The sequence below is a fragment of the Pieris napi genome, chromosome 13, assembly GCF_905475465.1.
Source record: "Pieris napi chromosome 13, ilPieNapi1.2, whole genome shotgun sequence".
NCBI lineage: Eukaryota > Metazoa > Arthropoda > Insecta > Lepidoptera > Pieridae > Pieris > Pieris napi.
This window is the reverse complement of record NC_062246.1, coordinates 4,359,634-4,372,784: the sequence shown is the minus strand read 5'-3', so window position 1 is coordinate 4,372,784 and position 13,151 is coordinate 4,359,634. Positions and strand designations below refer to the sequence as shown.

The 13,151-nt window shown below is 34.0% G+C and overlaps 1 protein-coding gene across 1 annotated transcript; it reads right to left on the bottom strand.

Annotated features, from left to right (window-relative positions):
• Positions 1-1,001: 1,001 nt before the first annotated feature.
• Positions 1,002-11,055, bottom strand: LOC125055095 (leucine-rich PPR motif-containing protein, mitochondrial). Its single transcript, XM_047657334.1, has 9 exons — positions 10,754-11,055; positions 10,399-10,583; positions 9,785-9,983; positions 9,303-9,621; positions 7,387-8,940; positions 5,572-5,808; positions 4,447-4,593; positions 2,980-3,697; positions 1,002-1,802 (listed from the first exon to the last, which is right to left on the bottom strand). The coding sequence occupies exons 1-9, from the start codon at positions 10,885-10,887 to the stop codon at positions 1,381-1,383; spliced, it is 3,915 nt and encodes a 1,304-aa protein (XP_047513290.1). The 5' UTR covers positions 10,888-11,055; the 3' UTR covers positions 1,002-1,380.
• Positions 11,056-13,151: the final 2,096 nt, after the last annotated feature.

Below are 13,151 nucleotides of genomic sequence, written 5' to 3'. Positions count from 1 at the left end.
ATAAAATGATCGCATATCTTCACGTCACGGTCACGCTTTTTTATAAATAGGGGAAAACTGGCAGAAGGCTCATCTGATGTTCAGTAATACTGCCGCCCATGGACACTTTTAAAGGTAGATGGCTCGCGAGTGCGTTGCCGGCCTTTTAAGAATTGGTACCTCTTTTCTTGAAGGACCTTAAGTCGAATTGTTTTGTAAATACTTCAGTGAGAAGCTGGTTCCCACACAGTAGCGTTGAGCACCAACGACAGTCGTCGAGGTCATACACATGTCGCAAAGAATTTTGCCTCAAGATTTTTGTCCCTAGTTTTATAAGGTCTATATAATCATGACCCTACTTTATTTTGTCTATTGTGCATTTATGAGAAATGATTTGCCCGCTACTATGTGACTGACATAAATATCAAACAGCAACGGGAGAAATCACGACTCTTTAAATGTCACAAAATCAGTTTTAAGTACTCAAGACTCGGCCTTCTGGTGTTATAGTTTTATGTATGGCTTTACAAAATACAGATACTATGTTTTATTCTCGGTCCTTTAAGAGCGGATTTACTACGAAACAGTTTAAGACCATTTGTGGCCATTGTCTGAGGAGAATTTATTGAAATCATAACAAAATTTAGTATCCATTGTCTTTTGTGAACGGCTCGGAGTAAACTTATAAACATTTAAATATAATACATATGAAATCAGAAGTAATAAAAGCAACAGAACAATATTTGGTACACTGCGTTTAATCAAACTAAATAACATTTGGTTTTTAAAATGGAGCCTTTACAAATTCTCAACTATTCTTAACCAATCATGTCAAAACTATCTAATACATTGTCGAGTAAGACAGAAAGATATACACTCTTATTCATAAACGTTTTTCCTAAAAAAATTGGCTAAAAGGGCCGGCCTTTTCAAAGTTAGCCACAAAAAGCTATATAATATTTTCCACAATATTTTCATACATTAGAATAATATTTTTGAATACTGCTAACAATCACTAAACTATGTTTTTCAGAACATTTCAATATTTTTTGATTACAGAAAAGGCCTACTGGCCTCTTCAAACTCAACTTTAACAGTCATAGAATTTTTTTTTTTTTAATTGTGATTGACTATTTTAATTAAATAGTGTGGGGATTTTTGAATAAGGCGATTTAAAAAAAAAACATTTTTTTTTGTAAATCTAACTTTTGTTAATAAATAAACCGGCCTCTTCAAGTTCAGCCTCAAATACTTAGAATGTGCTGTTAAGTTCAGGACAAATTTTATTAATATATAAATTATTTAAGGGCAAATATTAATTATCTATTATACGTTTATGAATAAGACTATATTCAAGTGTTTGCAAAAATGCTAACCGTTTTCGGCAATTAAAAATTTAGATTACTGATAAGCCTTACCGGCCTCTTCAAATGCAGACTTTAATCTTTGCAGAGTTGTTCTATTCAAATCGGTATCCTTTAAACCACTCTTGAACGCTTCGTCCGTGACCGCTTTCGCTAAATCTAAATTATTTTGTACCAAATGTAGATTAATTAATCGGGAATATGCGTTTCCGAGCGTTGAAGGAAGAATAGTAGGATTAGTTTTAAGGTAGCTTATTAATTCCTCGATAAGTTTAGGTTTACTTTGTATGTGACTCTCTTGGAGAAGTCGTCGGAAGACGAGGGATTCAGATTTAATTAAATACTTCTTCCATATAGCGTCGGCCTCCTCCTTCTTGTCGGCGATTAGGTATTCCAACCATAGAAGGTTTAAGGGGAGAGTTATGCCTTTGGAAGCCGATATTTCCGCTATTTTCAAACCTGAAAAAATACAAAAAAATTGGAGAACTGGCATTTAAAAGTAGAAGATCACAGTTCCTTTTTGTATCTTTAATATTTAGTTTTTTTGTTTTGAGAAAAGATAACTGGAATTCTCCTGTATGTATGAACATTAGTATCGGGAAGAAAATATCTACAAATATAGTCGTAGCCAAACCTAGACGTCTTGAGTCTATGATACTATATTTTATACGTAGTTAGTACCATAGATTATAATTCATGGTAATATTTAATTTAATACAGCATGTGTGCCTTTACACAAGTTAACTAATAAAGTCATTTTGTTAACACATTCAACAAAGCGATACATGGAAGTTAAAGAAACATTTAAAAAAAAAAGTGTGTGTGTACAAAGTACACATGTCAGAAGTGAAACTTCTGTGGCAAACTAATCTTTAAATGTTGTTCATATTTATACAAATCTAAAAGTTTAGATTTCCGATACTTAGAGGGACGGAAAAAGGAAGATATGTTAAGAATTTAATGAATTTAATTGTCATTAAAATATTAAGTGTCGAATAATAAATAATAAATAATGTGACCGTAAATTTTTTTCCAACGCCGATAAAGAAGTTTGACTTCAAAGAGGAACATGGCGCGTAACCGAAAAACGTGACGCGTACGGCGTAACGAAAAAATTTTACACTAAATTTTTTCCAAACCCGATAAAAAAGTTTCACTTCAAAAAAATTTATGAAACACTGAAATTGTAATGTCCCATTCAAAGAGACTTCAACAATATCCAATTAATTATTGTTTATGTACTTGACAGCAGATATATTAATGATAAGACGGAAAATAAAACTATCGATTATTATAGCCTCAGATTTCTGTATGTATTTCATTTTTTTAAAGTAGCAAGTGATCACTGATCAGCATACTTTGTCTCGGATCAGGTCAGGTCTAAGTAAACTAAACAAAACAATTTAATTTAATATAATTTGTGAGATACATTGTTTTCATGCGTGTGTCAATCAATTTTATTAAAATTGATATAGTCACTATAAGTTAGGTTAGTTAGCTAATTAAATTATCTAATAACTATATAGTAGGTCTCTTAACTAGGAATGAATTGGAAGATTTTTTTACCTGTTATGTTTTTGATAATATGAATGTGCATAAAACAAGATTGGAAATATAAATTTTAATAATAACTCACATTTTTTGCTCAATTCTTCATTAGAAACAGCGGCGGCCAAAGCTTTGCTCCTTGGGAACTTCGTTAAAACTGATTTCAACTCATCCGGCGATTGCGTCGCTTCAACGGTCAACAACAAGTTGCTCACGTGTTGATCACCACCACCTCTATTGAATATCGCGGCCGTCATTTTATCATCATAAGTCACTTTCCTCCTCATGTCCTCATTGATATATCTTCCCAACATCTGAATTTTCTCCACACTCCCTTCGGCTGCTAGGCTCTTCAGTAAATACTTTATGACATTCTGTCTGGGCACGACGCCATCTTCCACCGATTTGATCGTGAAGTCCACAGCTTGGGAAAGGAGTCCGTCGTTTATGAGTTTTTCTATCTGTTCTGAAATACCACGTTTGTTGGGTTGCACTGGTTCTTTTCGGGTTGCTAATGTCTTGATTATCGCTTCATCTTGTTTCTTCTGTATGTTTGTTTTAGTCTGTGGGATTACGAATGGCACGTCTTTGTTTTGCGATTTCAAATGGTTTCCGAGGTAAATTAGGAAGTCGTCGGTGGGAATTTCACCTTCTTCTTGTAATGTGGTCCAGAGTCCTACGGCTTTGTCCGTTTCGTTTGCTTTGCAGTATGTTACTAATAAGTGGTAGAAAATGTTAGAACGATCCAAAATGGACAAGTCTCTAGTCGCTTCTAGAAGTCCTTCGAGGTATTCAGACTTTCCTTCCTGGAAATTATGAAAAATAAAATAAGTCATTATTTGAATAGGTGAATATGCACTGGCATATGTATAAAAAGTCTTGTCTGAATAAAAAACCATTTTAATGTCGAAACGTTGAGTGTTTTGTATGGTTCTTGTCTTGTGGTTGTGTCATGCAAATTGTATTACGTATTCGTTTAAAAGTGTACTCGCGTAAACCAAAGACAATATAATAAAACAATATCGCAACCTTTTAGTCGCGGTTATATCTTTAGTAATATTACTGTGGAGGAAGAACTGTGCTGCCCTTCTTCTGCCCTAGGGAGCGTTCAAGTATTACGTAACGTATTTTGGGAGGGGGGGGGGTCCTTTTGTATACGTTACGATGCGGGGCGGGGATTGAATTACGCGTCATTGTTAATATTATTTTCTACTTACACCACATAATAGTTACTAAAGAGTCACTAGGTGGTCACGAAACGTTTTACTAGACTTGGGAACAGTACTGTACTTGGGTACTGAAAAACGTTACGGCGAGTTACATGGGGGAGCAAAATGTTCAAAAATTGCGTTACTTAATACTTGTACGCTCCCCTAAACGCAGAATCCTCTACGAGTCTAAGCCCATTGGCTAAGATGGAGAAATTGTAAATATTCTTAGCGGCCTTAATATCTTCTTTAGTTCGATAGTAGTGATTCGTAGGTGATAGAGGTCACAAAGGACTATAAAATGTATGCACAGTAAGTTTTATATTTGCATGTGTTTTTCTGTTTACCTCCTCATATCTTCTGCAAGCTTCATCGACCTTTCGCCGTCTAGCCAATAACCCTGGTGTCTCCAGAATTCTCCTGGCCTGGCGCAGTCGGCCACATTCTACGAATGCCAGCACCAGGTCGTGGAGGATGTTGATCTCGCCGTGAATCTATAAAGACGAAAAGATGTATTATATCTATATATATATTATATAGTGTTTTGTTATAATTTTAATACATACAATACATTTGATTTCAAAAAAAGTTTTTAAGTCAAATTTACTTTATTCCAATGAAAAAAAAAAAATGAAATGTTAAAATTATGTTGAAATAGATCAAAATACCAAAATATGGCTAATAAATGCGTTGCTAAACGACTTGTAGTAAATACAGAAGTTAAATAATCAAATAGTAATAATAATAATTGTTATCATAACAATCAAATAGTAATAATATAACTTATTAAAAAAAAATTGCAAGTACATAATTTCTTGGATATTTTCATTGCAGCTACGGCATTTAAGCACCATATCGGAGGTCAAAATTAAAAAAATAAATAAATATCATTTAGAACTATGATGTAATTTGTAAAATGTGTAAAAAAATGCCATACGTACATAAAATGGCATGTACTGTATTATCATTTTACTTATTTCTATATAATTATATTTAAAATAGTATGACATTGAAGTAGTCAAAATTAATTTGCACTAAAATAATTTTAACTAAGAAGAACTGAAGCATAACCATGCAAATGTTTAAACTCAAAGTCAAAAATCATTTATTCATATAGGTAACACAATGTACACTTATGAACGTCAAAAAAAAAAACATATACATTATACATTAAATGCTTCAAAGAGTTCATAGCTAAACATTTGACTCTACTTATCATTAAATTCTGATGCTTGATGCTTTTTTCCACAAGATATTTTATATTCAATATTCCTACCATAAATTAATAGCTCTTTTTAACCAAGTTGCCTAAAATCTGGCTTATTAAAGATTTGATCCAAAGCCAATTGCACTCAGTGACTCATATATATACATATTTGTAAAATTTTCTAGTTATTTTGTATTTATTTAGAAGGTACAATCATATAAATTAAATATTTAACATGGTAAAGTAGTCTAATTAAATATATTACCTGTGTACTAAGATCAGCGAGCCATTGCAATTTATTAGCATCCTCCTTTAAAATCAACGCTTTAGTCAATTCTCCCTTCCACGGTGTACTCCTATACTGTTTGCAGCAATACTCAAATTCATTCAAAGCTGAATCTAAATCATCCCTCAAAATGTGTACCTTGATTAAAGGTCCCAATAGCACATTTGACGGTTCAATGTAATTGTTATTAATTAGAGTCTCTGTTAATGTTTTAATCTGAAAATAATTTAAAATTTTTATATTTATACTAGCAGACCGGCCAAGCGTTGCTGTGGCTAAGGTTTTTGTTATATTACATAGTAGCAAACTATTCAAGGGAAACGGTAGGAGAACCAGTCATGGGGACCACCATGCTTTTTTGGTGGTTGATGTCATTAAATTGTAGCATATGTGAAACGTTGGTACACAGCGCCATCTGTTAGAATTGTGACTATCAAATAAAAAACAAATATTTTGCAATAAAATAATATTGCGTGTATAAATTGAGATGTAAGCTATCCTATCTTTTAAGTTGGATCAAACTACACATGGTGTGCAAATTTGATTGATATCGGTTCGGTAGTTTAGGAGTCCATAGCGGACAAACAACGTGACACGTAATTTATATATATTAAGATTTTATATTAGTTCTAACTAAAGACTGATCTTAAACTTAAACTGATCAACAGTTTTTAATTTTTGTTTTGATAAGATTACTGTGACCCGGGAACCATACCTGAGTGTTCGCCTAAAGTAAAGTGTTTTTACCATAGAGAATAATTGTATAACTGTATTATAGAGGAAAGATATAATTTCGTGTTTGTTGTCTTAAGCTACTGCACAGATTTCAAAAATTCATTCACCATTATTTACATTTCACATTATTAGTGAGTAATTTTGCAATACTTTAAATTAATCTTTTAGATACTGAACAAATGGATGTTTATAATTTTTGAAGTTATACTTCTTTAGGCGCGTTATGAAAAATTGATGAGAGTGAAATTTTACGATGCGCGCGCACCGTGACTCAAAATTAACAGAATGAAGTTGCCCACGGAAGATGCTACGGCATTGGACATAATTTAAAAACAAAATTCGAATAATAATAGAAATTATGTTACACTTAATGTAAGGGAATAATAATAAATATTTATTTATTTAATTTTTCAAATGTAAACTGAACTTTATTGACTATAATGACTCCTTTTCCAGTCTTTGATTATTTAATTGTAATTAATTATTTGCATGCAATCAAAAACTATTTTTAATAATGCCAAAGAAGTATAACTTCTTACGCGCGTACATAAGTACACGCACCCTTACTTTAACTGTAACAATGTACGTAGTTTAAAATTTATACAAAAAGGCTTTATAATTATTAATTAAGGCTACATCACAATATACTACTGTTATGTATGAAGAAATTGTATCTCTTTAAAAGTTCCTAATGTATGTAACAGTATCTATTGTTTTAGGTCGACTCACTATAAGCTTATAGTAATCAATTTTGTTCTTGCGACGAGTTTTCATAAAGAAGATATTATTCATTACTTAAATAAATACTCTATTAAAATCAAATTTTAAACGGATATTTAATGAATATGCTAAGATATTAGTTTTAAAATAACTCCGTAATAAAAAATGTCAAATACGCATTTATTATTGGGTCATAAATTATCACCCCACTACGATTGTAACGCCCATTTAACATCTGATCCAGCAATCATAAAGGGAGAGCCTGTTTTTAACTACCGATTAGACTTAACGAAATTGCTCAGTAATAAATCATGAAAACCAGTTAAAATATAAACTAACCTTGGTCACATCCTTCTCTTCACATACTCCATTCAGAACTTGCCAACACTTGGCATTCAATGCAAAGTTCGATGTTATATCATCAGTGGGCTTATTATCCTTAAGATACTGTATCGCCTCATCAAATTTATTTGCCCTGATCAAAGCTTCAGCCATCATAACCTTCTTGTATCTGTTAATAACAAAGTCTGGATTCTTTTCTAATATTTGCTTATGTATTTCATTCGCTTTCTCGATCATATCATTCTCCAAATACACCTCATACAATTGCGTGAGTATGGTCATTGATAGTTCGAAGTTGGAAGACTTTAATTCTTTTATATAACTATCCAATTTCTCAATATTGTTCTCTTCCATATAAGTAACGAGTAGCTGTTTTTGCAATCTAGCCTGGTTGCCATCCTGGTCCTGTACTTTTTTAATTAGATTCTCCAGTTGTTGGGAATTTAATTTTTTTTTATTGTTCGGTAGTTTGGATGCTTCTAGCGGCGCGGATTCGAGATCTGAAGACGTTAAACTTGATAGTAACTTTGAAATGTCTGTTGTCATGTTATCTCCAATTATTTGCTCTATCTCTTCGGCCGACGCTACGTCTATACGCAGTCCCCTATCTAACACGGCTTGCAGGATATTTTCTGATAATCCACTTTTATTCAAAGCTTTAATAGCTTGTCTAACAACACGCCCTACCTCGTTACCCGTGCTTCGTTCTGGACCATCATCAGGCGTATCTTCTTCTGTATTTGGTTGACGGCTACTCAGAACATGTACAATTTTGGCAAAGGAATCAATATCTTTAGTGTTAGCTAAAGCGTTAATTAACATTGGACTGATAATAGAAAATCCACCTTTCGGTCGATACCGTAACGCGATTTCTGCTGCTGCTTCTATATTGTCTTTTCGTAAAAGTTCTACAATTACATTTCTTGCACTATGGAAAACGGGTACATTTGCTAATTGAAGTTTAATTATAACGTTCTGTGGCGAATCCTTCTTTAGCAAGTACGGTATGATATAGTCTCTGAGAGTTTCACCGGAAGGAGACAGGTTTTCGGTAGTCATTGTTCGGACAATTTGCAGAAGACCCTCTTCATCACCTTCCTTTCCTTTTTGAGTTAAGAGAGGCCAATAGTAGAGTTGGCGAATTTCAAAGCCGTCCATTTTCAATTCTTTAAACAGTTTATATGCCAGTTCAGTTTTACCTTGCTGTAACGAAACTTCTGTAGCAATTTGTAAGGCTTTAGGCACTAAAGCTTCTTTTTGTAATTCTTTGCACGATTTAATGATAGAGTCTGCTGGTCGGTTTAGTTTGATTAAATGCTTCACGTAAAACGATCCTTTGAAGAAATTGCCAGTCTCGTCAATATTCACCGATGCTGACATGGTTTTCATTATACTTTTAGCAGTTGTATCACAGCCTTGGTTTAGGAGTCTCAAGATAAGATTGCATACATCTTGATTGTAACCCACACTTTTACGAATGTGTGTATACAACTGTTCAACTTTATTCTCGTGACCGCCAACTGCTAAATATTCTACAACATCTAATATATCCTGTAAAGGTATAATTTATTCAATTTAGGACTTACTGTTTTAAATATATATATATCTCTCTATTTTAAGAATTTTTATATCATACATTCAAGGTTGAAAATAAACTGCACTGAATTAAATTTATCATAATTTTAAAAATACATATTTATATTATTATTGCGACATATTAAATTATTTTTTTTTTTTATTAAAAATGCTTTTATCTGGTAAAGGATATTTTTTATAATGCTACACTACTCAGTTCAGACTCTAGTACTTAAATTTGTTTAAAAAAAGTGGCACAATTAAATATTCCTTGACTCCCCTAAAACTTAAAGCTAATCGAAGTTATTATAAATTGTATTAACATATTCTATTCTAACCTTGTCTGACAAAGGCGCATCTTTGTCTTCAGCCATAGCGATGACCTTATTTATATTTTCAATATCACCTTCTTTTGCATAGCCACAGGCTAATAAAGTGTAGGTACGGTTAGATGGAGTAAGGCCAGCACCTGCCATTGTTTCTAGCACAGCTTTAGCCCCTTCTGTGTCACCATGGAATGCATGACCCATGACTAAGGCATTTAATACAGGTTCAGACACGGGCATGTTTAGCTCCCGCATTTTTTCTAGAACCTTGGTTGCACCCTCTACATCTCCTTCTTGACAATACCTCCACATGAGACGTTGGTAAGTGACTCTAAAATTTATAAATACATTTTAGAGGACTATAATATGTGAACTGAAAACTTATTTAAATGTTTTCTAATGTTTTTTATTAACGCATTAGTTTTATTTAAATAATGGTGCACATTTCAACACAATTAAATTTTTTTTTTTATGTGATTTAAAAAAAAAATTACCTGTTTGGTTGCAAGCCCTTCCTTTCCATTTCTTCAAGGAATTGGGCAGGAGAAAATGCATGCTCATTTTCCAAATAAACACGCAGGAGAGCATTGTAATGGGAGACATCCATGGGTACGCCTCTCTCATTTAGGACATTCCATATTTTCTGAACTAATAGAGTTCTCTGTTCCGGTAACTCTTCTGGTACCAGCTCACCTAGAAATAGAGGAGATTTAAAGTTAATATAAATTTATATTTAATGTATAGTCAAGTCGACTTGACTTAAAATATAATTAAATGTCTTATATGTATATATAAAAAATAAAATGCTTTTGATCTAAGTGTTGCAAAGCAACTGAGTGATGTTATTTCTATATTAGTACTGCTAATGGAACATGTAAATTAAACACAAAGAAAATGTGAATGTGCATTGAACATTTTGTCATTATAAAAAAAAAAAATTAAACATTATATTACCATAAGAAAGACAATGTCTACAATGACCACTTAGCCAAATGTTTTATGATTTTTTACAATATAATACAAAACAATATCAACATATTATGTTCAGCCTTATGCCACAGCCTTCTGTTATTAAGTTTGTTTCATGTTAAAAATAATTATTACTTACCACAACATCTAATAACAAGTAAAGATTGTGAGCTTGTAATGTCATGTTTTGCTCTGATTTCATCAAACACTTCATCTATGTCCCTTTTAGTTATTCTTCCATTTCTTCTAACTTCCGAATCCAATCTTTGAAGCAATGGCTCCAAGTTTTCTGATTTTTTTGTTGCATAGTCTCTCAGTAAAATACTGAAAATATATATTCATTTTGATTACACGGAACTGTATGAATAATTATTATGATGTAAAATTATGTAAATTTATAATCATCGATTCCCAATTGCTATACCCAGTTGTCTTTAGGAAATAGAATGATTGATATTACAATGATTTTGTATCAAACTACAATAATATCTAACCTGTTGGCAGCACATAGTGATTTAGGATTCAGTAAAGTATTAGCTTCAGCTGTTTTTGCAGAGTTTAATATAAGTGTTCTAGCCGCACCAGCAAAGTATCGCACAAACTTGGTAGATCGCAGAAGAGATGACATTATGGCTTTTTTAAGTATACTTTACACACGCATGTAAACGATTTTTCTTCTATTTAATTTTATACACTACAGTTATTTTGTTAATCCTACTTTTTCGAAATAAATTCTTTACTCTTGTAGGTTCTGCTTTTTACTTTTGAGGTTATGTCTATTATGTGATTATGTCACTCTCACTAGTCACTACCTAGTACCTACTTAGCACTTAGTACTCTTGGTTACCAGTGTCTACCGACAATTTATAGGTTATCTGTAGTAATTTTCATATGTACTTATTTTGAGTTAATAAAAAACTCTCATCAATAGTGCGTTTTTAATACAAAAATATTATATAGGTAGCTACAGGGTTATTCAAAAATCCGCGATACTTGCCGGCCTCGGAAAACTGTTTCTTCTTAGAAACATGACATGACATGAAACACACTCGACATTAACCAGAGAAATATTAGCAGGGCCGGTATTACGAGTAATGGCGTCCCCAGTGCTTTTATCCACATAGTAATTAACTTTTCTTGACTGCAACATAAAATTATTGATATGAAGAAGGAACAGTAATGGAGACAGTATACAGCCTTAAGGAACTCACGCATTTTTTAGTTTTAAGTCGGAACACGTACCGTCGACAACGATCTTAATGTTCCGATAGGCCAAAAAATTATATATCCATTCGCACAATTTCACGGCTAGTCCATAAACCGGAAGTTTTTAGAGAAGCGCCTTGTGTCAAACCCTTGTGCAGAGCGATGTTGGCGAAACCTGTACTGACGGTCACTAATCAGCTGGTATTTCTCTAGGTACAATTATAAGGGGTGATAGCTATTCGTCGGTAGTTGATCGGATCAGAGCCTTTACCTTTTTTAGGGATCGGATGAATTATGGAGGTCATCCAAGCGTTTGGGACCATGCTGCCAGAGTAAGAGTGCCGGAACCGGAGCCAGCTTTGAAGCATGCGTGCCCAGCACGATTGTAGGTATACAATCTGGCCCGTTCAACTTATAAATATCTAGAAAAAAAGGACTTTGCGGACAGCACCGAGTCGGAATATATCTTCCGGCATTGAAAAATCACACCAAATTAACGACGGTGGTACATTCTAAAGTGTCGAGTAGGACTCAAAAGAGAGCAGAAGAGATCGGCTTTCTCCTTTGAGGTGTTGGCCATGAATTATCACCTCACCTTCCTTCAGGAGCACGTGCCCAAGAAGGCACGTGCTCCTGAAGGAAGGTGAGCTAATTTCTTACCAATTCCAATATGCTCCAACTTTGCCTTATTCTTTTGACGAACCTAGAGGCTGAGGCTTTTTTAAGTTCGCTGTTTTTTAACACTTAAAAAACTTTAAAAACACTTCTGCTTTCGGCATGCTGCCGTTTTAAAGGAGCGTTCGAGTGTTGGGACTTGCCACTGCACTGCAGAGAAAGGAATAAAAAAATCCATGCCCTGCAGAACAACATGAGTGACAGAATCATCCGGCGAAAAACATATCGGCCCCATGGCATTTGCACAGTGCTCCGAACTAGGCAATGATCCGAAGGCGGATCGATCGGATCGTAGTCACCTGGTAGCTGTCCAGAGGTCAGCAATAGGTCCAACAGTGAAGGTTTATGACCGTCGACATCTGGGATTCTTGTGATGGAGGGCATCATTTGTTTCAGGTTATAGCCAGGGAAAAGTCGGGAAATGTTCTTCTGTCGCTAATCGCCAATCTGCAATTTCAGCGGTGGGAACATTTTGGAGCAGAAAGTCTGCAGCTGATTGAATGTGCTCTACCAACCATTTCATTTCGGTATTACCGCTATGGGACCTATATAAACAAGCGTAGTATCGTAGATGGTCGTCGCAGTCTACGTGCAACCAAAGAGTTAATATCATCGAGCATCGCGAGACGACGAGAGCAAATATCCTCTCGAACGTATATAACCAGGGTAGAAGAGGAAGGAGGTGTCACCCAGAGTGGATTTTTTTATAGATAGTACAGGGTAGGGGAAAAGATCGGCATCTCTGATCTCACTCACCGCACGAAATGCGAGTACAATAGAGTAAACCTTTTGGATCACTTTACGCCAGATTTCTCTGTGACGTTTGTCGTTAAGAGGCTCTATAGTTTATACGTCAAATAATTGACGTTGACGGTATCTGATAAAAAATCGTTTATCCTACAAACAAATATAGTTTTTATGTTTATTGTCATTAATTCCAAATTGCTTTGAATAAGGTATGTTTTGAGTTCACGTGAAAGATGTTAGATGAGTGTTCTTTAAAATTGGTAG